This window comes from Peromyscus maniculatus, chromosome 8 (genome assembly GCF_049852395.1).
Source record: "Peromyscus maniculatus bairdii isolate BWxNUB_F1_BW_parent chromosome 8, HU_Pman_BW_mat_3.1, whole genome shotgun sequence".
Taxonomy (NCBI): Eukaryota; Metazoa; Chordata; class Mammalia; order Rodentia; family Cricetidae; genus Peromyscus; species Peromyscus maniculatus.
Window position 1 is genome coordinate 97,582,840 of NC_134859.1, and position 21,978 is coordinate 97,604,817.

At 35.1% G+C, this 21,978-nt stretch overlaps 1 protein-coding gene across 2 annotated transcripts in view; it reads right to left on the minus strand.

The window, feature by feature from the left end:
* Positions 1-416: 416 nt before the first annotated feature.
* Positions 417-21,978, minus strand: part of Abca5 (ATP binding cassette subfamily A member 5) — an 80,250-nt gene continuing 58,688 nt past the window's right edge. For both annotated transcript variants that reach the window (XM_015993851.3, XM_042283043.2), the window contains exons 25-39: positions 21,130-21,243; positions 20,646-20,780; positions 19,838-19,912; positions 18,404-18,495; positions 7,327-7,453; positions 6,993-7,110; positions 6,811-6,902; positions 5,925-6,100; positions 5,215-5,290; positions 5,005-5,099; positions 4,096-4,215; positions 2,836-2,985; positions 2,413-2,492; positions 1,505-1,560; positions 417-718 (exon numbers count right to left, since the gene is read on the minus strand). In XM_015993851.3, coding sequence (XP_015849337.1) covers positions 611-718; positions 1,505-1,560; positions 2,413-2,492; positions 2,836-2,985; positions 4,096-4,215; positions 5,005-5,099; positions 5,215-5,290; positions 5,925-6,100; positions 6,811-6,902; positions 6,993-7,110; positions 7,327-7,453; positions 18,404-18,495; positions 19,838-19,912; positions 20,646-20,780; positions 21,130-21,243 — 1,614 coding nt within the window. In that variant the 3' untranslated portion in view covers positions 417-610. The remainder of the gene's footprint in view (positions 719-1,504; positions 1,561-2,412; positions 2,493-2,835; positions 2,986-4,095; positions 4,216-5,004; positions 5,100-5,214; positions 5,291-5,924; positions 6,101-6,810; positions 6,903-6,992; positions 7,111-7,326; positions 7,454-18,403; positions 18,496-19,837; positions 19,913-20,645; positions 20,781-21,129; positions 21,244-21,978) is intronic.

Genomic DNA, 21,978 nt, shown 5'->3' on the forward strand with positions numbered 1-21,978 from the left:
ATGTAGGCAAAAGAAATGTAACTTGAAACATCTAATTACCCATATTGAAAATCACTTACTAGAAGGCTTCACATTATTTACTATGACTAATGACTGCCACCTAGTGGATGTACTCCTCAACCTCTGAACTTTTACAGACAGCAACTTCTAAGAGTTTCTTTTACAAGTTCTAAAGGAAAAGCCAAAAGTTTCCTCATTGCCTTATTTCTCTTTTCTATGGATTATTCATATATTGGACTTTTTAATTAGCACTGGAGAATTATATAATGATGTAAGATAGTATAAACTTATATATTATTCAGAATTATTCTTTTATAATTTCTTTAAGCCATAAGTTTAGAAATATTGTTTTTGTGAAAAGTGGAAATGATGGCATATAGACTACATTCAATGTACTTCAGATATAAACATGCAGGTTGACAATTATACACAAATTTATTTAAGGGAAAGCCAAACACACAACCATAGCATATAAATTAAGGAGTTTAGGAAACTTCCAAGTGCTTTCATGTTTCTTCAATTACTATTCAAGTAAGAAACTTTTAAAATCAGTTTTAAAAAAAAAGAATAAATAAATTCAGTGTCAGTAAGCAGAATGAGCCACAAACATTCAAAACACTACTCTGTCTTCCTGCGTTCTCTCCCACCAGAGTGTGCTGTTTAAAGTCCCACAGCTGTTGTCTTCTTCCTCCTGTTCTTTGGTCAGTTCTACAAAAACCTAGATAAAAGGAAAAGAAAAAATAAACTACTATATAATTCAAAAGACTTTTAACTGTCAGACATGATACAATGACATAACTAACTATATTAACAAGTATCAAAAGAGTTTATTGATACTGATACTATTCAAACAAATCAAATGATGTCCTTTAGAAAGACAAACACATACTTAAAGGGTTAATGCATTTTCTGATTAATCTATCAAGTAGTACTGTCATAATAACTTAAAATTATTTCAACAATTTCAAGTATTCTACTATGTAATACTACGATGAGTCTTTTCAAGTATTTACAGAGATGAATAAAAGGCTATTCAAAATTAACAAGATAAAATTCACTTGAATTAATTATTCAACAGTGTATGTATATATCAAACCATAACACTGTACTCAATAAATGTAAATAATATGAGTTTCCAATTAAAGGTTCTTTAAAAAAAAAGTGAAGAAAAAGCAAAGAGGAAGCTCAAGTTGTAATTACAGCTGTAATTGTAAATTGGAATGGAGAGATGGCTCAACGATACCTCCTGCCAAGCCCAAAGACTGAAGTCCAATCACTAAGCCCCACATGGCTGGGAACTGATTCCTACAAGTTGTCCTCTGGCCCTCACAAAAACACTGTGCCACTTGTATACCCACACCCACACATGAAATAAATGAGTACGTTTTTAATTATAGAGTTTTAAATGTCTATAATATCACAGTCTCTACAATATAAACCCAAGCGATTGCTAATAGACACACCTAACAATATAGTAATCTTTTCTAATTTAACTTTACAGTACCTGTTCCAGTGTTGCTTGAGAAAAGCTATATTCTTCAATGGCAAAAGCGTGCTTTGCTATTAAAACATAAAAAACAGCATTTTACTCAGTGATATTTTAAAGGAATGAAATGGCAGTAACTCGTAAGGTATCTGTTTTTTAAAAACTCTGTCAACAACTCACTCAAAACTGACCCGCTACTGACCCTCAGCTGTAAACAATCAGGATTAAACATGACTTGACCTAATTCACATTTTCTAAGTTATCTCCTCTTTCTCTCCTGTATCTCCTTCCTCATTATTCTTTTGTTTTCTTATGGTGTTAGATCTTTACCCACCATTCTCTAAACTCTGCTATAACATGTTCTTGATTTTTAAATTGGATTCTGAACATTGATCACTATAAGCTTTCCTACATTCACTTCAAATCCCTTTGCAATCCAATCTAATACCAAATTCTGTCAGTATATTTATTCCTTTAATCGTAACGACATTACCAGGAAAGTAAAAATTTCAGAATTGGTAATTACTCTACAGATATTATGGAGATATGTAAGATAAAAGTAAATTTTGTCCTATTCAGAATCCCCACAGAGAATGATAAAAGTTCTATATATGTCTCAAATTTTTAAGTTTTTGGGAATTATATACATGAGTTCTGAATTTGCATTATTCCATCCCCTTCTCTCCCTTCAAGTCCTCCTGTGTCTCCCACATTCCCTTTCAAATTCCTGACGAATCCTTTTTATATTATTGTTACATGTACGTATGTATTTATACATACATTCATATTTATTTATCTTAGAATAAAAGAACAAAAGATTATTTGCTATAATTGCAACAATAATCTGGTTCCCGGTTCTAAGCTTTCTGAATAAAATTCTTTCATTATTTGAAAACTATTTTACAATATTCTTAAATGCTACTTGCCTTCTTCCAACTTAGCAAAGGATTGTGAGAGGGACTGAACGTCTTCTTTAGGGATTTTATAAGCCAAAATAGAAGAAAAGCTGAAAAACAAAAATAAAACACAGGAAAATGCAAAACTTAACTACTGCATTTGTTCAAAAGCTAAAGTTTAAAATTTTTTAAAGTTCAAATTCAAATTCTAATAATATACTTTGATACTCACTTTCCTAAAAAAAAAAAAAAGTGTGCAAAATGACTGGGTAAAACCATGTAGTTGTAACCCTGAAGCAGATACAAACCTCTGTCCTGACAGCACAACACAGTACTGGTGACACAGCACATCAATAAGATACTCAAAGACATAGGTAGAAATATAACTGAAAACATAACCTTTAATGATTTCTACTCTATAAAAAATATTAAATATATTTTAAAAGTTGTTACCTCTCTTGGCGGCTTGCATTTGGGAAAATATATTGAATTTCTCTTTGAAGGCGATCTATTTCCAGGTTTTCTATCCAATCCTTTAATTTAATTTCCAAAAAGTAGCCTTTGCCAAACTTACTCTTTAGATGTTGTACTGTTCCAATACATCTGAAGTAATTGTTAAAAGAAAGAGCTAAAATGGCTTGACAGTTTCAAAGAATGATTTCTCACTTAAATCTCTACCACATTTTTTGGATAAAATGACTCGGGGAATCTTTTACATGTATAGAAAAGTTGCAAGCATCATGCAGCATGCTTATATACTTTATTTAGTTTCATCTTAATTAATATTTTCTTCTATTTCTATGACAAATTTGTCCAAATCAAGCAATCTACATTATACAGAGCTAGCCAAGGTTAGACCTGGAATTATTTGATTTTGCTAGTTTTCCAGTAGCATCGTTTCTGTTCCAGGATTCTGTTTCATGTTGTATTTAGTTGTTATGTCTCTTTACTTTCCAAAGTTATTGGCACTTCTTACCCATTCATTCTTTTTCATGACTTGTATAGTTTTAAAACAGTATTGATCAGGTATTTTATTGGAATGTCCTTCAATTTGTGTTTGTTTGTTATTTTCCTCATGTTAAAACAGGGTTATGACTTTTGGACAGAAAACTACAATCTGAAGCATGCTTCTCATTAATCTATGCCATATTCAGGGAAGTACAGTATTTGCACACACTGCTTAGTTAAGGTATCTGTAAGCTTTTCAGCTGTGAACTTATTATTTCCCCTTTTCTTTACTCAATTTTCTAGAAAACACTGATTATATCCAGCATAAATCTGGGACAGGGAAGGGTAAGCTTCCTTTGAGGAAACAGCATAGACATACTATTTGAAATCATTATATAAGGAAAATTTGCCTCTTTGGCCATGTTTATTCATCCAATCATTTATTTATGTAAATCTAAACTCAAATATTTATTTTATACTTTGTGTTACAATTCAAAAAAATTCCTGTTACTTTAAAATAGCCCAATAATTTTAAAATAACAAACACAAGGCATAAAAACATACTAATACAGGTAGTTGGACATATTTTGTAAAAAAAAAAATATGTATTTCCAAGAAATTACAAGGAAAACAGATTTTAAAAACTAAAAGAAATATGTTTTGACATTTCAAATTAATGCATAGTTTTCTAAGTTTTTAAAAGATCATATTCAAAATATATCCTCAATTCTCAGTCTCTGAAAAGCATGCTGTTTAAACATCTACCTTAACTGCCCGGACACCATAATTGCCACTCTGTCACAGACAGCCTCTGCCTCTTCCATGTAATGAGTTGTCAGAAGAGCAGCCCGCTTTTTGTTTTTAAATGCAGTTCGAATAGCTCTCCTAAAAATTAAAAAAAAATAAGAGGAATATACCTGTTTGCTAATAGAAATAGTTTTTCAAAGTCCAACTATTTGACTAAAACTTACCCACTATCAACGGCTGTACGCTATTATATCCTACCAAACTATAATTTTTCTATTCTAACTTACTTTTTCTTTTGTTCTGAAACTTGACAAATGCAAAGGTATACATGGGGTTAAAATATAATAACCAGGCTAATGTACAGCTCAGATACTGTGCACTTGCTTACAATGCACAGTATCTTGGTGTCAATAACCAGAAATAACAAAAAAGAGGAAGTACAAAAACATGCAGGAATGAATCGATCAATATATGATAAAATGCGATTTTTTGTATTATAAAAAAGCTGCATACTCATAAATTAATATATCACTAAATCAAACCTTATACTTTATAAACATGGAAATTAAGGACTACAAAGTATTCAACGAACTAGTTCTTTAAACTAATACAATGAATTACAACATCAATTCAAAACAATATTATGAAAAACATACCATTAAATGACTAGGAAAAAGCTTCCAAAAACAATTCAGAAAGTAGAATTATTTATTTTAATAACCATTTGTATATTCATTGTTGTTCTGCAGTATATAAAATATCATGATCATTTCAACAAAGATAGGCTAAAAGCTTTAAAAGGTTAAATACTTAATTACTATTTAATGAAATCAAGTTGTATACATTACTAACAGGAAACTATTAGTTATAATGACTCTAAACCATGATGTAATGCACTGTGATAAGTGTCTGTAGTGTCATACTCACCACATGTGCTGTTTGGCTCTGGGGTCCATACCTGTGGATGGTTCATCCAGTAGAGTAACCTGTGGATTCCCCAGCATACTGAGAGCAAAACACAGCTAGATGAAAGAAAGAGGGAAGCTGGACTAAGACTTCACTCTGAGGATGTCTGTCTAGAGAGCAAAAAGCACTGAACTAATACAATAGATGTATTTGTTGTCTAATAAAAAGTACCTTTCTCTTGATCCCTGCAGGTAGTTTCTTTATAGTTTTCTGAAGATGTTCTTTCAAATCAAGGGCATTTGTTATTCTGCAAAATGGTCAATACAAAATTAATGTACCTGAATCTGTATTAATACAAATATAAATTATGTAAGATCACTAACACTGTTCTCTCTAAAAGAGTCACTTAGGTAATGTTTAGTATGATTATATAAGAAAAAAATCTCTAATTTATATCATTTTAAACAAATTAATTTTCTTGATAGGTAATGTTTAGTATGATTAGATAAGAAAAAATCTACAATTTATATCATTTTAAACAAATTAATTGTCTTGATAAATGAGTCACTTAATTTTCATATCATTTAGTGGGTACCTTCTTCCTATAATTAAAAATAGGAAAATAGAGCCAGGCAATGCTGGCACCTGTCTTTAACCCCAGCACTTAAGAGCAGAGGCAGGCAGATCTCTGAGTTCAAAGCTAGCTGGGACTACATAGTAAGACTATCTCAGTAATAACAACAAATCAGAAAAGAAAAAGAAAAACAGAAAGAGCTGCCTTTTTTCATAGGTATCATAATTTTATAAAGAATATATAAAAAGTAATGATCATTTTTCTATGAAAATTAACTACAAAAATGCTCGTTTTAAATTTTAAAAATTTTGAAATATACACTTCCTGACCCCATGCAGCAAAAGCAATCTAAAGACAATCAATTTACCGACTTATTACTTCTTTCATGTCACTTGCACTCATTCCTTTCACAGCTCCATAAATCTCAAAATGTTCTTTCAGAGTAATATCTGGCCACAGTGGGTTTGTCTGAGGGCAGTAACCCATACACTTAATGGATTCATCATCTTCATTTGAATGTGAAATATAATCACCTAGAAGTATCTACAAAAATGCAAACCAAATTTTAGTATCTTTGCTTACTTGTATTGTGAAGGAGACAGAAAGTAAGTAGATTCACTTAAATCCCATCCCTCAGCCACGGTACTATCTAGCCAGGGTTGTATTGCTTTTTAAAGGTGCCAGGACTTGCATAGCTAAGTCAGAGTTTAGAGAAACATCCAGAAAAGGCGGTAATTTTACACTGTTGGGGGAAATCAAGCCACAATTTTAAGTACTGCCAACATGGGGCTTCATTGAAAGATCATATTTAGACCAATGAGTTAAGTAAAATAAGTCCTTCATATTTCTTGGATATAGGGTATAACTGACATAAGGAACAGCTCAGGCAACATCTCGAAGAAAAGAGTATTCCTTGTAATTCATAGGAGAACCGTGAGCCTATCTGGTGTGAAGAGAACAAAGGGAAAACAAACAGGAAAGGAGAACAGCATAGACATTGGGGGAGCTCTACCAACTGGTAAGTTGCTGTGGAACAATCCTTTTCTACACTATGATTTGTCTATTTGAGTATGATAATTTCACCATTTGTATTACTTTCAAAGATGATCAAAATATCTTAATCTCATCAGTCTATACTAAAAATACTAAAACACATGAAGTTTGACCATCAAATTCATAATTTGTCAATAGTAAACTTATCTTAGTTAAAAATATGTTGTATTAGACATAACCCACACTCTCACATATCATACCTGGCCTGAAGTAGGTTCAATATCCCCAACCAGAATATTAATAATTGTGCTTTTGCCAGCACCATTTGGACCCAACAGTCCCAAGATCTCTCCTATAGGAATTAAGAGAAAAATTATATATTAAAGTCAAACTAAAAATGGAACTCTTCTGGAAAACTTACTTAAGAAAAATAAATACCAACCTTTCCTCACACAAAATGAAATGTATTTTGTTGCTACTTTCTTTGTTTTTCTTGAATGAAGAAAATCTTTCTTGTCATCATATTCTTTATGTAAATTGCATACCATAATGGCTGGCTTCTAATAAGCAAAATAAGTTTTATAGAGTTATAAATTAGATGCCTATCATTTCATATCTCATACATGTATCGTAAGAACTATATTCACTTATAAAACGGCAGTGTACAAATAAATTTCACATTCATATGCAATGAAAAATATTTCTTATTATTTCCTATACCTTTGGTAATTTGCCATTTCAGACTTAATATGACTTAGCAATAATGAGCAAGTTACCTCCTCACAACACTGGCAGTTCATCAGCTCTTTAACCTTTAGTCTTTCAGCTTTGACATCTTCATCTTCATCCTCATTGATTGGTGGTTCTGGAAACTTCTTATTTTTGGACTTCTGTGAGAGTGTCCTAGATACACAGAAATAATTGATGGTTATATAATTAAAATATTAAGAAATTTAGGCACTACATAAGGAAAAAGGTTTTTAAAGAACATCAACATGAGACTTAATGTTACCTCTGAAAAGTAAAATTACAAATGGTGACCTTCACTTATTATTAGTGCTTAAATGATATTTCCCAATCCATTCATTTATTAAATATTATATTATATAACTAGTATGTTTAAGGCATTATTCGACAGGCAAAACAAACAAACAGAGGCTGAAGAGATGTCTCAGCAGTTAAGAACATGCACTGTTCTTCCACAGGCCATGAGTCTGGTTGCCAGCACCCACATCAGGAGGCTCAAAATGCCCTGTAACTCTATCTCTGAAGGATTTGATGCCCTCTTTGGCCTTGGCTTTCACTCACACCAAAATACACACATATACATAAATTTTAAAAGCATAATCTTTAATTTAAAAAAGTGAGTATTTTCTCCAAAGAAATTGCAATCTAAGTATATACAAAATTGAGTAGATAAGGCTGAAATAAAAATCCAAAGGAATACTCTCTTGAATGGCATACAGAGAATGAAGTAGTTGTGAAGAAAATTTTGAATAGGAAGATAGGCAAAGAGGTAAATGAAGGTGACATTATAAGAAACAAAAGGACAACAGAAAAGAATATGGAAGGGGAGTCAACAAAGTAATTAAGCAAGCTGAGCCTACTAGACAAAGCAAAGATAGTGAAGATACTATCAGTGGAGAGTTAAGAGGGACCCAAATTATTCTGAAATTAAGGAGAAAGTGGGAATTAACAACTAAAGACAGGTGTTTGATTATGAACACAAACAGGTATAATATAATGAAACAGAAATGGATTTATATTTGAATAAGATTTTTAGGTGCTTAATGGAAGAAATTCCTCTTTCCTAAATGAAGATTCTGAAGGAAGGGGCTGAAGAGATCATTTATTTGGTAAAGTGCTTGCCATATAAGCACTAGCACCCGAGTCTGGATTTTCAGCATTTATTTAAAAAGCAGGGTATGGGAGCACAATTCTGTAATCTCAGTGCTGGGGAAGTGGAAGTCGAAGGATCCCTGGGGTAGAGATTGAGGAAGACATCAACCCTCCAGCCTTCACATGCACATACACTGCACATGTACATGGATAAACACACATACACTACAGCACACAAATACACATACATGAATCAGAAGGATGACATAGAAAGAGGGGGAAAAAAAACCTGGTCGAGCAACATTCTTAAGTACAAGGAATCAATGATTCATAATAGAAGGCCATCGCTTCCTCTGGGACAGGGAAAAAGAAAAAATATTGGGCACTTCTCCTATGAAGCAAAACCTGAACAATCCAATACAGCTGAAGCACAAAAAAATGACCTTAAAACCAATCTTATGAAGATATAGAGGTCTTTAAAGTGGAAATAAAAAACTGCCTTAAAGAAATTGAGGAAAAGACAAACAAAAATTGGAGGAAATCAGTAAGTCCCTTAAAGAATGCTAAGAAAGCCAAGAAAACAAACAGGTGAAGGAAATTGTCCAAGACCTGGAAATGGAAACAGAAGCAATAAAAAAAAAATCACGATTCTGGAAATGGTAAATCTGGGTAAGCAAACAGAACCTATAGACACAAGTATCATCAACACAGTATAAGAGATGGAACAAAGAATCTCAGGCACTGATGATAACAACAGAAGAAATAGATATATTGATCAAAGAAACTGTTAAATCTAAAAAAAATTCCTAATGCAAAACATCCAGGAAATCTGGGACACTATAAAAAGACCAAATATATGATAATAGGAATAGAAGAAACAGAAGGAACCCAGAAAATATATTTAACAAAATCATAGAAGAATATTTTCCTAGCCTAAAGAAGGAAATTACTCTAAAGGTACAAGAAGCTTACAGAAAATCAAAGAGATTGGACCAGAAAAAAATTTCCCATGCCACATAATAATCAAAATACTAACTATACAGAACACAGAAAAAATATTAAAAGCTGCAAAGAAAAAAATCAAGTAATATATAAAGGCAGACCTATTAGAATTACACCTGACTTTCTCAATGGAGACTCTAAAAGCCAGAAGGACCTGGACAGATGCCTTCAGATGCTAAGAGACCATAGATACCAGCCCAGATTACTATACCCAGCAAAACTTTCAATCAGCATAGATGGAGAAAACAAGATATTTCACAACAAAGTCAAATTTAAATAATACCTTCCACAAATCCAGCTCGAGAAAAGGTACTAGAAGGAAAACTCTAACCAAAGGAGGTTAATTACACCCATAAAAACACAGGCAATAAATAACCTCACACCAGCACAACTCAAAGGGAAACACACACACACACACACACACACACACACACACACACACACACACTCAACAATAACAAAATAGAAAGAATTAAAAATCATTGGTCATTAATATCTCTCAACATCGATGGACTCAATTCCCCAATAAAGACATAGGCTAACAAAATGTATATGAAAGCATGATTCATCCTTCTGCTGCATACAAGAAACACACTTCAACACCGAAGATAGACATTACTTCAGAGTAATGAGTTAGAAAAAGCTTTTCCAATCAAAAGGACCTAAGAAGCAAGCTGGTATAGCTATCCTAATATCTAACAAAATAGACTTTAAACCAAAATTAATAAGAGATAGAGAAGGACATTCATACTTATCAAAGGAAAAATCCATCGAGAGGACATTGCAATTCTTAACATCTATGCCCCAGACGCAAAGGCACCCACATTCATAAAAGAAACATAACTAAAGCTTAAATCATACATCGAACCTCACACATTAAGTAAGAGACTTCAATATCCTATTTTTAACAATGGACAGGTCATCCAGACAAAAACTAAACAGAGAAATAATGGAGGTAACAGATGTTATGACTCAAAAGGATATCTACAGAACATTTTACCCCAACACAAAAAAAGATATCTTCTTCTCAGCACCTCACAAAACATTCTCCAAAACTGACCACATCCATGGTCACAAAGCCAGTTTAAACAGATACAAGAAAACTGAAATACCCCTAGCACCTTCTCAGACCACCATGGATTATAGATGGGTTTTAAGAACAGAAACAACAGAAAGCCTAAAAACTCATGGAAACTGAACAACTCTCTACTGAGTTGCCAATGGGTAAAGGAAGAAATAGAGAAACAAATAAAAGGTTTCCTAGAATTCAATGAAAGTGAATGTACAACATACCCAAATTTATGAAACACAATGGAAGTGGTGCTAAGAGGAAAGTTCATAGCACTAAGTGCCGTCAAAAATCAGAGAGGACTCATACTAGCAACCTAACAGCTCAGCCTGAAAGCTCTTGAACCAAAGAAACAAACACACCCAAGAGGAGTAGAAGGCAGAAAATAATTAAACTAGGGATTGAAATCAATAAAATAGAAATAAAGAGGACAATAAAAAGAATCAATGACACAAAGAGTTCATTCTTTGAGAATATCAACAAGACAGATAAACCCTTATCCAAACTAACTAAAAGGCAAAGAGAGAATATTCAAATTAACAAAATCAGAAATGAAAAGAGGGATATAACAACAGACACTGAGGAAATTCAGAGAGTCATTAGATGTACTTTACAAAATTGGAAAATCTAGAAGAAATGGACAATTTTCTCATTAGATACCACTTACCAAAGTTAAATCAAGAACAGATAAACAACATAAATAGACCTATAACCCCCAAGGAAATAGAAGTAGTTATTAAAAGTCTCCCAACCCCCCCCCCCAAAAAAAAAAAGTAAAAGTCCAGGACCAGATGATTTTAGCACAGAATTCTACTGGACTTTCAAAAAAGAGCAATAATCCTCAAATTATTCCACAAAATAGAAACAGAGGGTACACTGTCAATTCATTTTATAAGGCCACACAAAGACTCAACAAAGAAAGAGAATTACAGACCAATATCCCTCATGAACATTGATGCAAAAATACTCAATAAAATACTTGCAAACCAAATCCAAGAACACATCAAAAAGATCATTCACCATGACCAAATAGGCTTCATCCCAGAGATGCAGGGATGGTTCAACATATGAAAAACTGTCAATATAATCCACCACATAAACAAACTGAAAAAAAAAAAACAAAAAAAACAAAACAACACATAATCACCTCATTAGATGCTGAAAAAGCCTTTGACAAAATCCAATACCCTTTCATGATGAAAGTTTTGGAGAGATCAGGGATACAAGAAACATACCTAAACGTAATAATGCCAATATACAGCAAGCCAACAGCCAACATCAAATTAAAGGGAGAGAAACTTAAAGCAATGCCACTAAAATCAGGGACAAGATGACAAGGCTGTCTACTCTTGCCATATCTATTTAAGTATAGTACTTGAAGTTCTAGAGAGAGCAATAAGACACTTAAAGGAGATCAAGGGGATAAAAACTGGAAAGGAAGAAGTCAAAGTATTGCTATTTGCAAATGACATGATAATACTCATAAACAACCCAAAAATTCTACCAAGAAACTCCTACAGCTGATAAAACACCTTCAGTGAAGTGGTTGGACACAAAATAAACTCAAGAAAAACAGTAGCCTACCTATATACAAATGATAAATGGCCAGAGAGAGAACTTGAGGAAACCATCCTTCACAATAGCCACAAATAATATATCTTGGTATAACTCTAACCAAGCAAGTAAAGACTTGTATGGCAAGAACTTCAAGTCTTTGAAGAAAGAAATTGAAGAAGATATTTAGAAGATGGAAAGATCTCCCATGCTCATGGATCAGTAGAATTAACATAGTAAAAATAGCCATCTTACCAAAAGCAATTTACAGATTCAATATAATCCACACCAAAATCCCAACACAATTCTTTACAGACCTTGAAAGAACAATATTCAACTTCATATGGAAAAACAAAAAACCCAGGATAGCTAAAAACAATCCTATATAATAAAAGAGCTTCTGGAGTATTGCCATCTCTGATTTCAAGCTGTACTACAGAGCCATAGTAATAATAATAATAATAATAATAATAATAATAATAATAATAATAATAATAAAGCCTATATGGTATTGGCATAAAAACAGACAGGTCGATCAATGGAACCAAATCAAAGACACAGACGTAAACCCACACACCTATGGACACCTGGTTTTTGATAAAGAAGCCAGAAATATACAATGGAAAAAAATCTTCAATAAGTGGTGGTTGTTTAACTGGATATCAACATGTAGAAGAATGCAAATAGGTCCATTTCTATCACCCTGCTCAAAACTCAAGTCCAAGTGGATCAAAAACCTCAACATAAAACCAGATTTGATGAATTTGGTAGAAGAGAAAGTGGGGAACAGTCTTGAACTCACTGACACAAGAGACAACTTCCTGAATAGAATAATAATCTCACAGGCACTAAGATCGACAATTAATAAATGGGACTTTATGAAACTGAAAAGCTTCTGTAAGGCAAAGGGCACCATCAGTAGGACAAACCAGCAGCATACAGAATGAGAAAAGATCTTTACCAACCCCACATCTGACAGAGGGCTGATTTCTAAAATATATAAAGAACTCAAGAAACGAGACATCAATAAATCAAATAGTCCAATTAAAAAATGGGTTACAGTTCTAAACAGAGAATTCTCAACAGGACTCTCAAATGGCAGAGAAGTACTTAAATGTTCAACATCTTCAGTCATCAGGGAAATGAAAATGAAAACAACTCTGTCAGAATGGCTAAGATCAAAAACTTAAGTGACAGCTCAAGCTAGTAAGGTAGGGAGCAAGGGAAACACACCTCCATTGCTGGTGGGAGTGCAAATTTGTACAGTAACTTTGGAAATCAATATGGTGGTTTCTCAGAAAATTGGGGATCGGTCTACCTCAAGATTCAGCTATACCACTCCCGGGCATATACCCAAAGGACGCTCTACCATACCACAAGACACTTGCTGAACTATGTTCACAACAGCTTTATTCGTAATAGCCAGACACTGGAAACAACCTAGATGTCCATCAACGGAAGAATGAATAGAGAAAATGTGGTACCTGACAACAGGGTCAGCTCTAGTGTGCTGCCCAGGCAGGGTGCAGGACCCACTCTCCTATGTGCTGCAGCTGGTGGCAGGTAGGGATAGTTCTCTCACTCTCGTGACCTTGGAGTCAGCTCTCTCTCATCTGCCACAAGTAGCAAGGGGTGGAGGGCAGAGGGCATCTTTCCCTCACCCATGCCACCACATGGCAGGCAAGGGACAGACAGGCGAGCCAACCCTGAGGGCATAACAACAGGAGAGGGAACCCACCAACCCCTCTTATTCCACCTACAGCAATCAAGAGAAAGGGCCCCCGCACCTTCAGTGAGCAAAACAGTAGAGCTGGCCCTGGTGATGTGAGTGAGAGGGACCTGGATCTGAGGACCCAAGAACAGAACTGGCCCCTCTCCCTGCTGTAGGATGTGCGGAGTGAGCTAGCTGAGTCAGTGCTAGAGAGCTTGCCTGGGTAGTGAGGATGAGGGAAAGCTATCAAGCTGACCGGCCCAGCTAACACCCACGCCCAGAACCAGGGTTATAAGTTGGCCTACTCCAGCATCCACTGAATCTATAAACGGTTGGAGCATGTGAAGAGGACAAAGCTACAGACCCAAAACAGCAGGACCTCCACAACACAGGACAACAGAGGAGCTCCAGTGAGAGCCCATTATTTTAAGTGTAGCAGAAACCAGAGGCCAAGAGCCAGATCCATGACTCGTGGCAATGAACTCTTACAAGTACAGATGAGTGGACTAAAAGGCAAACTGTGTGACTCACTAGGTCACACTACAGCTTCCATGACAAGAGTCTTCTTTTTTTTTTTTTTTTTTGCTTTGTTTCTTTGTTTTGTTTGGTTTTTCTTTTAAACTTGGTTTTGATTGGGGGGTAGTTTGCAAGGGCAGAGGGCAAATGAGAGGAGATGGGGAGATAAGTGGGATCAGAATGCATGGTGTGAAATCCACAAAGAATCAATACAGGTAAAAAAAGAAAGAAAATGTGGTACATTTACACAATGGAGTATTACTCATCTGTTAAAGACAATGACATCATGGAATTTGCTGGCAAATGTATGGAACTAGAAAATATCATCCTGAGTGAGGTAACCCAGACCCAGAAAAACAAACATGGCACATACTGACTTATAGGTGGATATTAGCTGCAAAGTAAAAGATAACTATGCTACAATCCACAGACCCAAAGAAGCTAAGCAACAAGGAAGGTCAGGGGCACATGAATCTTACAAAGGTGGTGCAGAAATTATGGGAGTGGCCAACCAATGACGGGTCCAGCTTGAAACCCATATAATGAGAGGGAGCCCACCCTGACAATGCCTGGAGGGGCAGGACCCAGAGGATGGACAGCCCAGAGACTTAGGATAGAAACAAATATGACTGGTAAAAAAGAAAAAAAAAAAAAAGGTCAATGTAATGATTCCTATTGATATTCTGCTATACTCATAGACCATTGCCTAGCCCAACTGTCATCAGAGAGGCTTCACCCAGCAACTAATGGAAACAGATGCAGAGACCTACAGCCAAACATTAGGCAGACCTCAAGAAATCCTGTGGAAAAAGGGGAGGAAGGATTATGGAAGCCAGAGGGGCTAAAGATGTCATGGGAAAACACACAGAGTCAACTGACCTGGGCTCATGGGAGCTCATGCAGACTGAACTACGAACCAGAAAACTAGTATGGGACTGACTAGGCCCTCTGCAATGATTGCAGTTGCATGGCTTGGTCTTCTTGTGGGACTCCTGGCAAAGGGAGTGGGGGCTGTCTCTGACTCTGTTGCCTGTTTGGGGACCCTTTCCTCCTACTGGGCTGCCTCATCCAGTCTAAACAGGAGAGGAAGCACCTAGTCTTACTGCAACTTGATATCCCAGGGCTGACTGATATACAGGGAAGGTCTGCACTTTTCTGAAGGGAAGGGAGGAGTGGATGGAGGGCAGGGCAGAAGTTGGAGGGGAGGGATTCAGAGGAGAGTAGAGAGAGAAGAAACTGTGATTGGGCTGGGAAAATAGTAATTAATTGATTAATAAAATTCTTGAAGTATATAAATAAAAAAAGATTATTTAAAAACTTTAAAAAGTGCCAATGGCATGGCTCTGACATAAGTTAAGTAGGTGATACAGGGTAGAGAATCCCTTACTGGTTCGGTGAATCAGAAAACAAAGGGGATATTAGAAAGACTATCTCTGTGGATACAGGAACCTTCCCCACAAATATCAGTAGAAATAGGAAGAGGGGAAGTAAGGAGAGTCAGCCCTAAGCTCCTCAGTGCAGAGGGGGAATCCAATAAACATCACACACTCATCTAAACTGCCCAGTGTTTATGTACATTAATTAATATTCTGATGTCAGAACTATAAAGCTCATAAGCATTACACATTTATTATCTAAAGTGTCCAGTATTTATATACATTAATACTCTGCAAGTACACACAAACATGACAACTAGAAAAAAGCTAGCAGGCACCACACATTTAACTGTCCAGTATTTATATACACTAATACTCTGCTAATACACGAATTGATAGGAATAAAAGGGAAACTGCAAAGTAGTTTATCACCAATACCCATGTTTCACTAAATAATAACTCTTCCAGTTTAAAATAACCTAGTGAAAATACTTAAGTTCAGAGAAAATACTTGCAACTCACATATGCATATACAAAATACATAAAGAATTTTTACACCTCCATAATATAAATACAACAGAATAAATTTTAAAATGTTAATAAACATTTTAATAGAAATAATCCTTCCTCTCAGAAGACATTAAAGTGGACAACATAAAGCATATGAAAAGATGATTACAATGTTACTTGGTAAAATGAAATTTTAAAAGTTAATGAATTGCTGCTACAAGATAAATGAGGAGCCTTCCAAAATCATTCTCACTGTAAAACTGTATGCACTAGACAATAATTTACTGTTCAAATCCTAACTATTGGATTTGAGATGGCTCAGCAGGAAAAGGTATCTGCTGCCAAACCTGATGACCTAAATTCAATCCCCAGGACCCACACAGTAGGCAAGAATAGTTTTTGCTAGCTGTCTTCTGAGAGCCACATGCACTGTATGGCTTATGCATACTCACAAACAAAAAAACATGCATATACACACAATATAAACACAAATATAATAAAAAATGAATAATTCAAATCCTAACGATCTGACTTTTTTCAACAGTAAAAAGCAGGTAACTATACACCTTAAATACACTTAAAGTACTTAACAGAACCACGGTCTTTAGTGGCTTAAATTTTCAAAACATTTATTTCTTTTCTTAAAAATGTTTTATATACATTATAGAAATAACCAGAATGCGGGCAGTAGTGGTGCATGCCTTTAATCCCAGCACTTGGAAGGCAGAGCCAGGTGGATTTCAGTGAGTTCGAGGCCAGCCTGGTTACAGAGTGAGATCCAGGACAGACACTAAAACTACAAAGAGAAACCCTGTCTCAGGGGGGTGGGGGGGGAGAAAGAAAGAACCAGAATGAACATGCAGTAAATGTATGAAGGACACTACACATTAATGTTTATTTGGGGAAAAAAAAAGGTTTTGTATAATATTAAAGGCCCAGCCTTAATATTATACTATCCCAGGGGCCCAGAAGGGACTCCACCATAGGTGCGGGAATGAATCCAGAAGCACAGAGCTCTTTTGCCCAATTCAGTTTATTCGTCTGCCACCATCATTCAGCCACCAATTCAACTCTCTCAATTCAACTCCCCTTGTTCTCTTGGGACTGATCTATATCTTTTCCCAAGCAGCAATACCTCATGTTTACTATACAACACAAGATTGCAAGGTCCCCACCAGAAGCTTCCGGGCAACTTTTGTTTGCACCCCAAAAGGAGAGAGAACAAGAGTGGAGTTAGGAAATGGCATAAATCAGAAAAGGGATTTATGTGCTAGAAATAGATCCTTACTGTGGTTAGGTGAAAGCATTACGAGTCTATGATAAATGTGTTCAACTATAAACTTACAGGTGATGGGGTGGGGAAAATCTAAGGTCACTAAGAGTTAAACTGTCTCTATTTTCCTCTGCTGCCAGTTTCCTGACAGCTAGTCAATCTGCATCACAGCTTGAAGCACCTGGTGAGGGGAAACCACTTTGATCTAAAAAGTTGCTCTGGGGAGGTGAGAAAGAGGGGAAGACTTGAACTTGATTTGCACAAGAAACAAAGCTATGCATCTAGGGGACAGGCACTTGGCCTGGGAGACCTCAGTTGGGGGGGGGGTGGCGCTTAAGGAGTCTAGCAGGTAGTCTGGTAGGTATCTGCCTTTCAAGGCTTTGTTTGGGATTGGCCCTATTAGGAAGTAGCTTAGGGAGGATATTTGCAAAAGGCAAATACACAAAACAAATGCTTAAGAGGAACCAGAAGCTCAGAGGCAGAAGGTTCTGTCTACCTGACTTTATCCAAGTATTTTGAGATGGAGGTTCACACATACACATACACATTTTAGGAGAATTCTGAGCACAAGGAAATCATAGCAAGGCACAACTGAATATTAAGCTGTATAACACCAAATGCTAAATGGCTTCCCACTTGACTGACCCTTGGTCTGGTCAAGGTATAGCTTATACAGCTGGACTTCTGTTTCATATTCCCATGGATCACCACAAAAAGGAAAGAAAAGCATAAGAACAAAACCAAGAAATGACTATATGCTATCTATAACTCCAGTAATATACAAAGTTCAGAACAGGCAAACTTTATGAATATACGGGATTAGTGATTGCATAGGGCTAGAGGCATGGGAACGAATACAGAAGAGTGACTATTAAAAGATATAATTACTTGGAGTACTGGAATTGTTTTAAAATTACATTGGTGTTTAAAATTATGGTGATGGCTTTACAATTCTATAAATTTACCAAAACTTTAAAACTTAGGTTAAAAAAAATTAACTAACCTGAAAAAGGGATCCTTTCTTATTGATCTGCCTCCATGTTTTTTCTCATAGTGTTGTAAGAGGAAAATCCACAGTATACAATGCAGGTAGGGCTAAGAGAAGAATACGTAACAGCTTATGACTAAATCATCATTTCTTTGCTTTTCCAACAGAACCAAGACTACAGAGATCAGGTACTTTACCATAACAAGAAGGGGGAGAGAATCCAATTGTTTTTTGTTTGTTATAATAAAGATAATGAAAAATAACTTCTCTCGTTTAGTTTCTTGGTGATGGAGATTGAACTTGGAGCCTCACACAGAGCTTATGTTATTCCACTAACTGCACCACCAGTCATAAATTTTAATACTAAGAAAGTAATGTTATTTCCCATAAAGTAATTTTTATTTCCCATAAAGTAATTTTTCATATGTTTTCTGCCCCTGTAAGTTCATTTACTGTCAGTTTTACAAAATATAATCAAGTATAAAAGCTTAGCTGGGAATGGTGTCACTGGCTTATAATCTCAGCACTAGGGAAGCTTAAACAGAAAGACTATAAAATCCAAGCCAGGCTGGGCTATCTAAGACCCTGTCTCACGAACAACAGAAGACTTTGTTCTTCCTCTGAGGAAGCCAGTTCTATTAAAATAGAATTAGTAGCATGGGAAAAGTCAAGTACATTGAACTAAGGATAATTGGTCAACGAAAGGCATTTTTACAAAAATGCAGATTCACTATCATTAACACGCTTAACTTATAGGCTTATTTTTTACATAACAGGACAAAAACTAAAAATAAAACACAAACACGTCATTCTTTTCTAATTCACAATGTAGCCCAAGAATGACTTCATGCTTCTGATCATCCAGCCTCTGCCTACAAAGTGCTGCAATTACAGGAGTATATCATCACACCTGGTTGTTACTGTGCTAGGGATGAAACCAAGGCCTCCATATATGCTAGACAAGCATTCTTAACAACCGAGTTATGTCCTGAGACCATAAACAGTTCCATTTTTAATTTTTTAAATTTTATTTTATATTTTATATGTATTAGTTGGGTTTTTTTGTTTGTTTGTTTGAGACAGAGTTTCTCTGTGTAGCTTTGGAGTCTTTCCTAGAAGTCACTCTGTAGCCCAGGCTGGCCTCGAACTCACGGAGATCTGCCTGCCTCTACCTGCCGTGGTTAAAGGTGTGAGCCACCACTGCCCAGCTTGTTTTGTATTAATGTATGTGTACCACATGAATGCCTGGTGCCTGTGGAAGCCAGAAGAGAGCATAAAATCCCCTGGAACAGGAGTTACAGTTGTGAGCTACCATGTGTTGGTGGGAATTGAATCTGGGTCCTCTGGAAGAGCAGCCAGTGCTCTTAATCACTAAGTTGTCTCTCTTCCCCTACAAATACTCTTAAGAGGACACATGAACATACAAAAATAGCTTTTGTTATTTCTTACCATTATAACAGCAACTAAAAGCTTATCCCATGGATTATAGGCATCCTCATTTTTTGGTATATTCTTCCAAGAACCCTAAAACAAAGCATTTTTATAACTCATATACACAAATATTTAGCTTTAAAATGTTTAATATATATTAGTCATAAACATGCAATCTCTATAAATAAGGTGTTCCTATTAATAAGCTATGGTATGTCTAACTTAAAATCTTACTACTACACAGTATTTCTAGAAGCAAGTATAGTCAAACATATTAAACCAGAGTAGAAAAATGGAATTATCCAGCAATCATAAAGTATGAATTTACTGCTTAATTAATATAACATTTTTATTATTTGTGAATTTCATACAATGTAGTTTGATCATAATCACCCCTACTCCTCTCAACTGCTTAATTTTTTTCTAATCAAATGAAAATATCTTTGGATGATCCATGATCAAAATTAATCTGATGTTTTTCCTTAATGTTTTCCTCAAGGAGAAAATCTCTTACACTTAAATTTTTTCTCATCATTTTATAGAACACATTACTTGATCCTTGAGAAATTCCTAAAAATAAAAATAAAACCATATATCTAATTATGCATATCAAATTGAGCATCAGAAACCATGTAGTAAACAGTTTTTCTCCTTTGACAACCTGAAGTCATACTTGAAAATATCTGTCATTTTAAATGCCTGTATTGACTATATAATCAAGCAGTTAATCTTATATTTGTTGCTATTTTCAGTACAAGAACCAAGACATCAAAGATTAAAGAATGTATATTCAGACTTTAAAATTTCTGAAACATTACTGACGTACCTTTATGAAAGAAATCAGGCAACCCAGGAGTGGGTAGATTGGAATGGCTATGCAAAAGGTGTAATGAAAAACAGTGGATACTGCATATCCCAAAAAGAAAGTTATTTCAGTGACTGCAACACAAGCCAATGCTGTCTAAAGAGGAAGTGAGAATATAAGTGAGAGAGGATTTTAAAATCTTATATAAACTTATTACAAATTGTGCCTTGGCATCAACTATGTTTTTGATCTTCAATTAAAACATGCATCCAAGGAAGCATTACTATGTTGGCATAATTGTTAGCTGTTATATACTGTGAGCAACATCCCTTGGAGTAGATGAGGTGGAAGATCAATACACCCACTGAAGAAACTGCTAGCTCTCTCCATATTCTCTCTACTTAGGAAAGATACATTACACACTCAGTACCATCATCAAAGCATGCCTGAAAGTTTCTACATATGCTGATTTGGAAAACTGGAATAAAATAAAAGTGAGACTTACCACAGAATAGATAAATGACCAAAATTCCTTGGTATTTAAAATTTTCTTAAAGGTGAAAGAAGCAACATAAGTGAATAGAATAACTGATGGTACATAACCAATAAGGCAAAAAACCTGTAAATCAGAAATGCATGTCCTATAAGAATATAAATAGTTTATAATACAATATAAAATATCATGGTCATATTAAAATATTCAGTAATTTTTATTCTCAAATTTCATTCTTCAACAAATCACTCCAAAAACTGTCATTGCGCTTATTTGAACAGTTATAATCTATGACTCTACTAAGCCAATAAAAATCATGCTTTTAAATTACTGTTTTATACAACTCCAAGTAATTTAACCTCAGCATTACTTGTAATTTTTTATACCAAGTAAAATGCTCTCTAATGCCAGGTGGTGTTAGTGCTCACCTTTAATCCCAGGAGGCAGAGGCGGGTGGATCTCTGAGATTTTTGTGGCCAGCCCGGTCTACAGAGTGAGTTCTGAGACAGCCAGGGCTAGACACACACACACACACACACACACACACACACACACACACAAGCACACATGTACATACATACCCACACCATTATGCACAATAATTAAATCAAGTCTTTTTCAAAAATAAATCCCTTTCTTGTAAAATGTTTAGATGTGAGAACAGGGAAAGAAGACTGTATTTAGGTGCCTGATACAAGCAAGTAGGTAGTCTACATGAAAGACCACAACAGCTATAAGGAATTATTTTTAAATGGTGGCTTGCATTTTTTAAAATCACTTGTAATAAAAATTGAATTAAATGTACCATATACAATAACAAACATTTGCTTCATTTTGTTTTTAAAAAGCTAATACACAAGT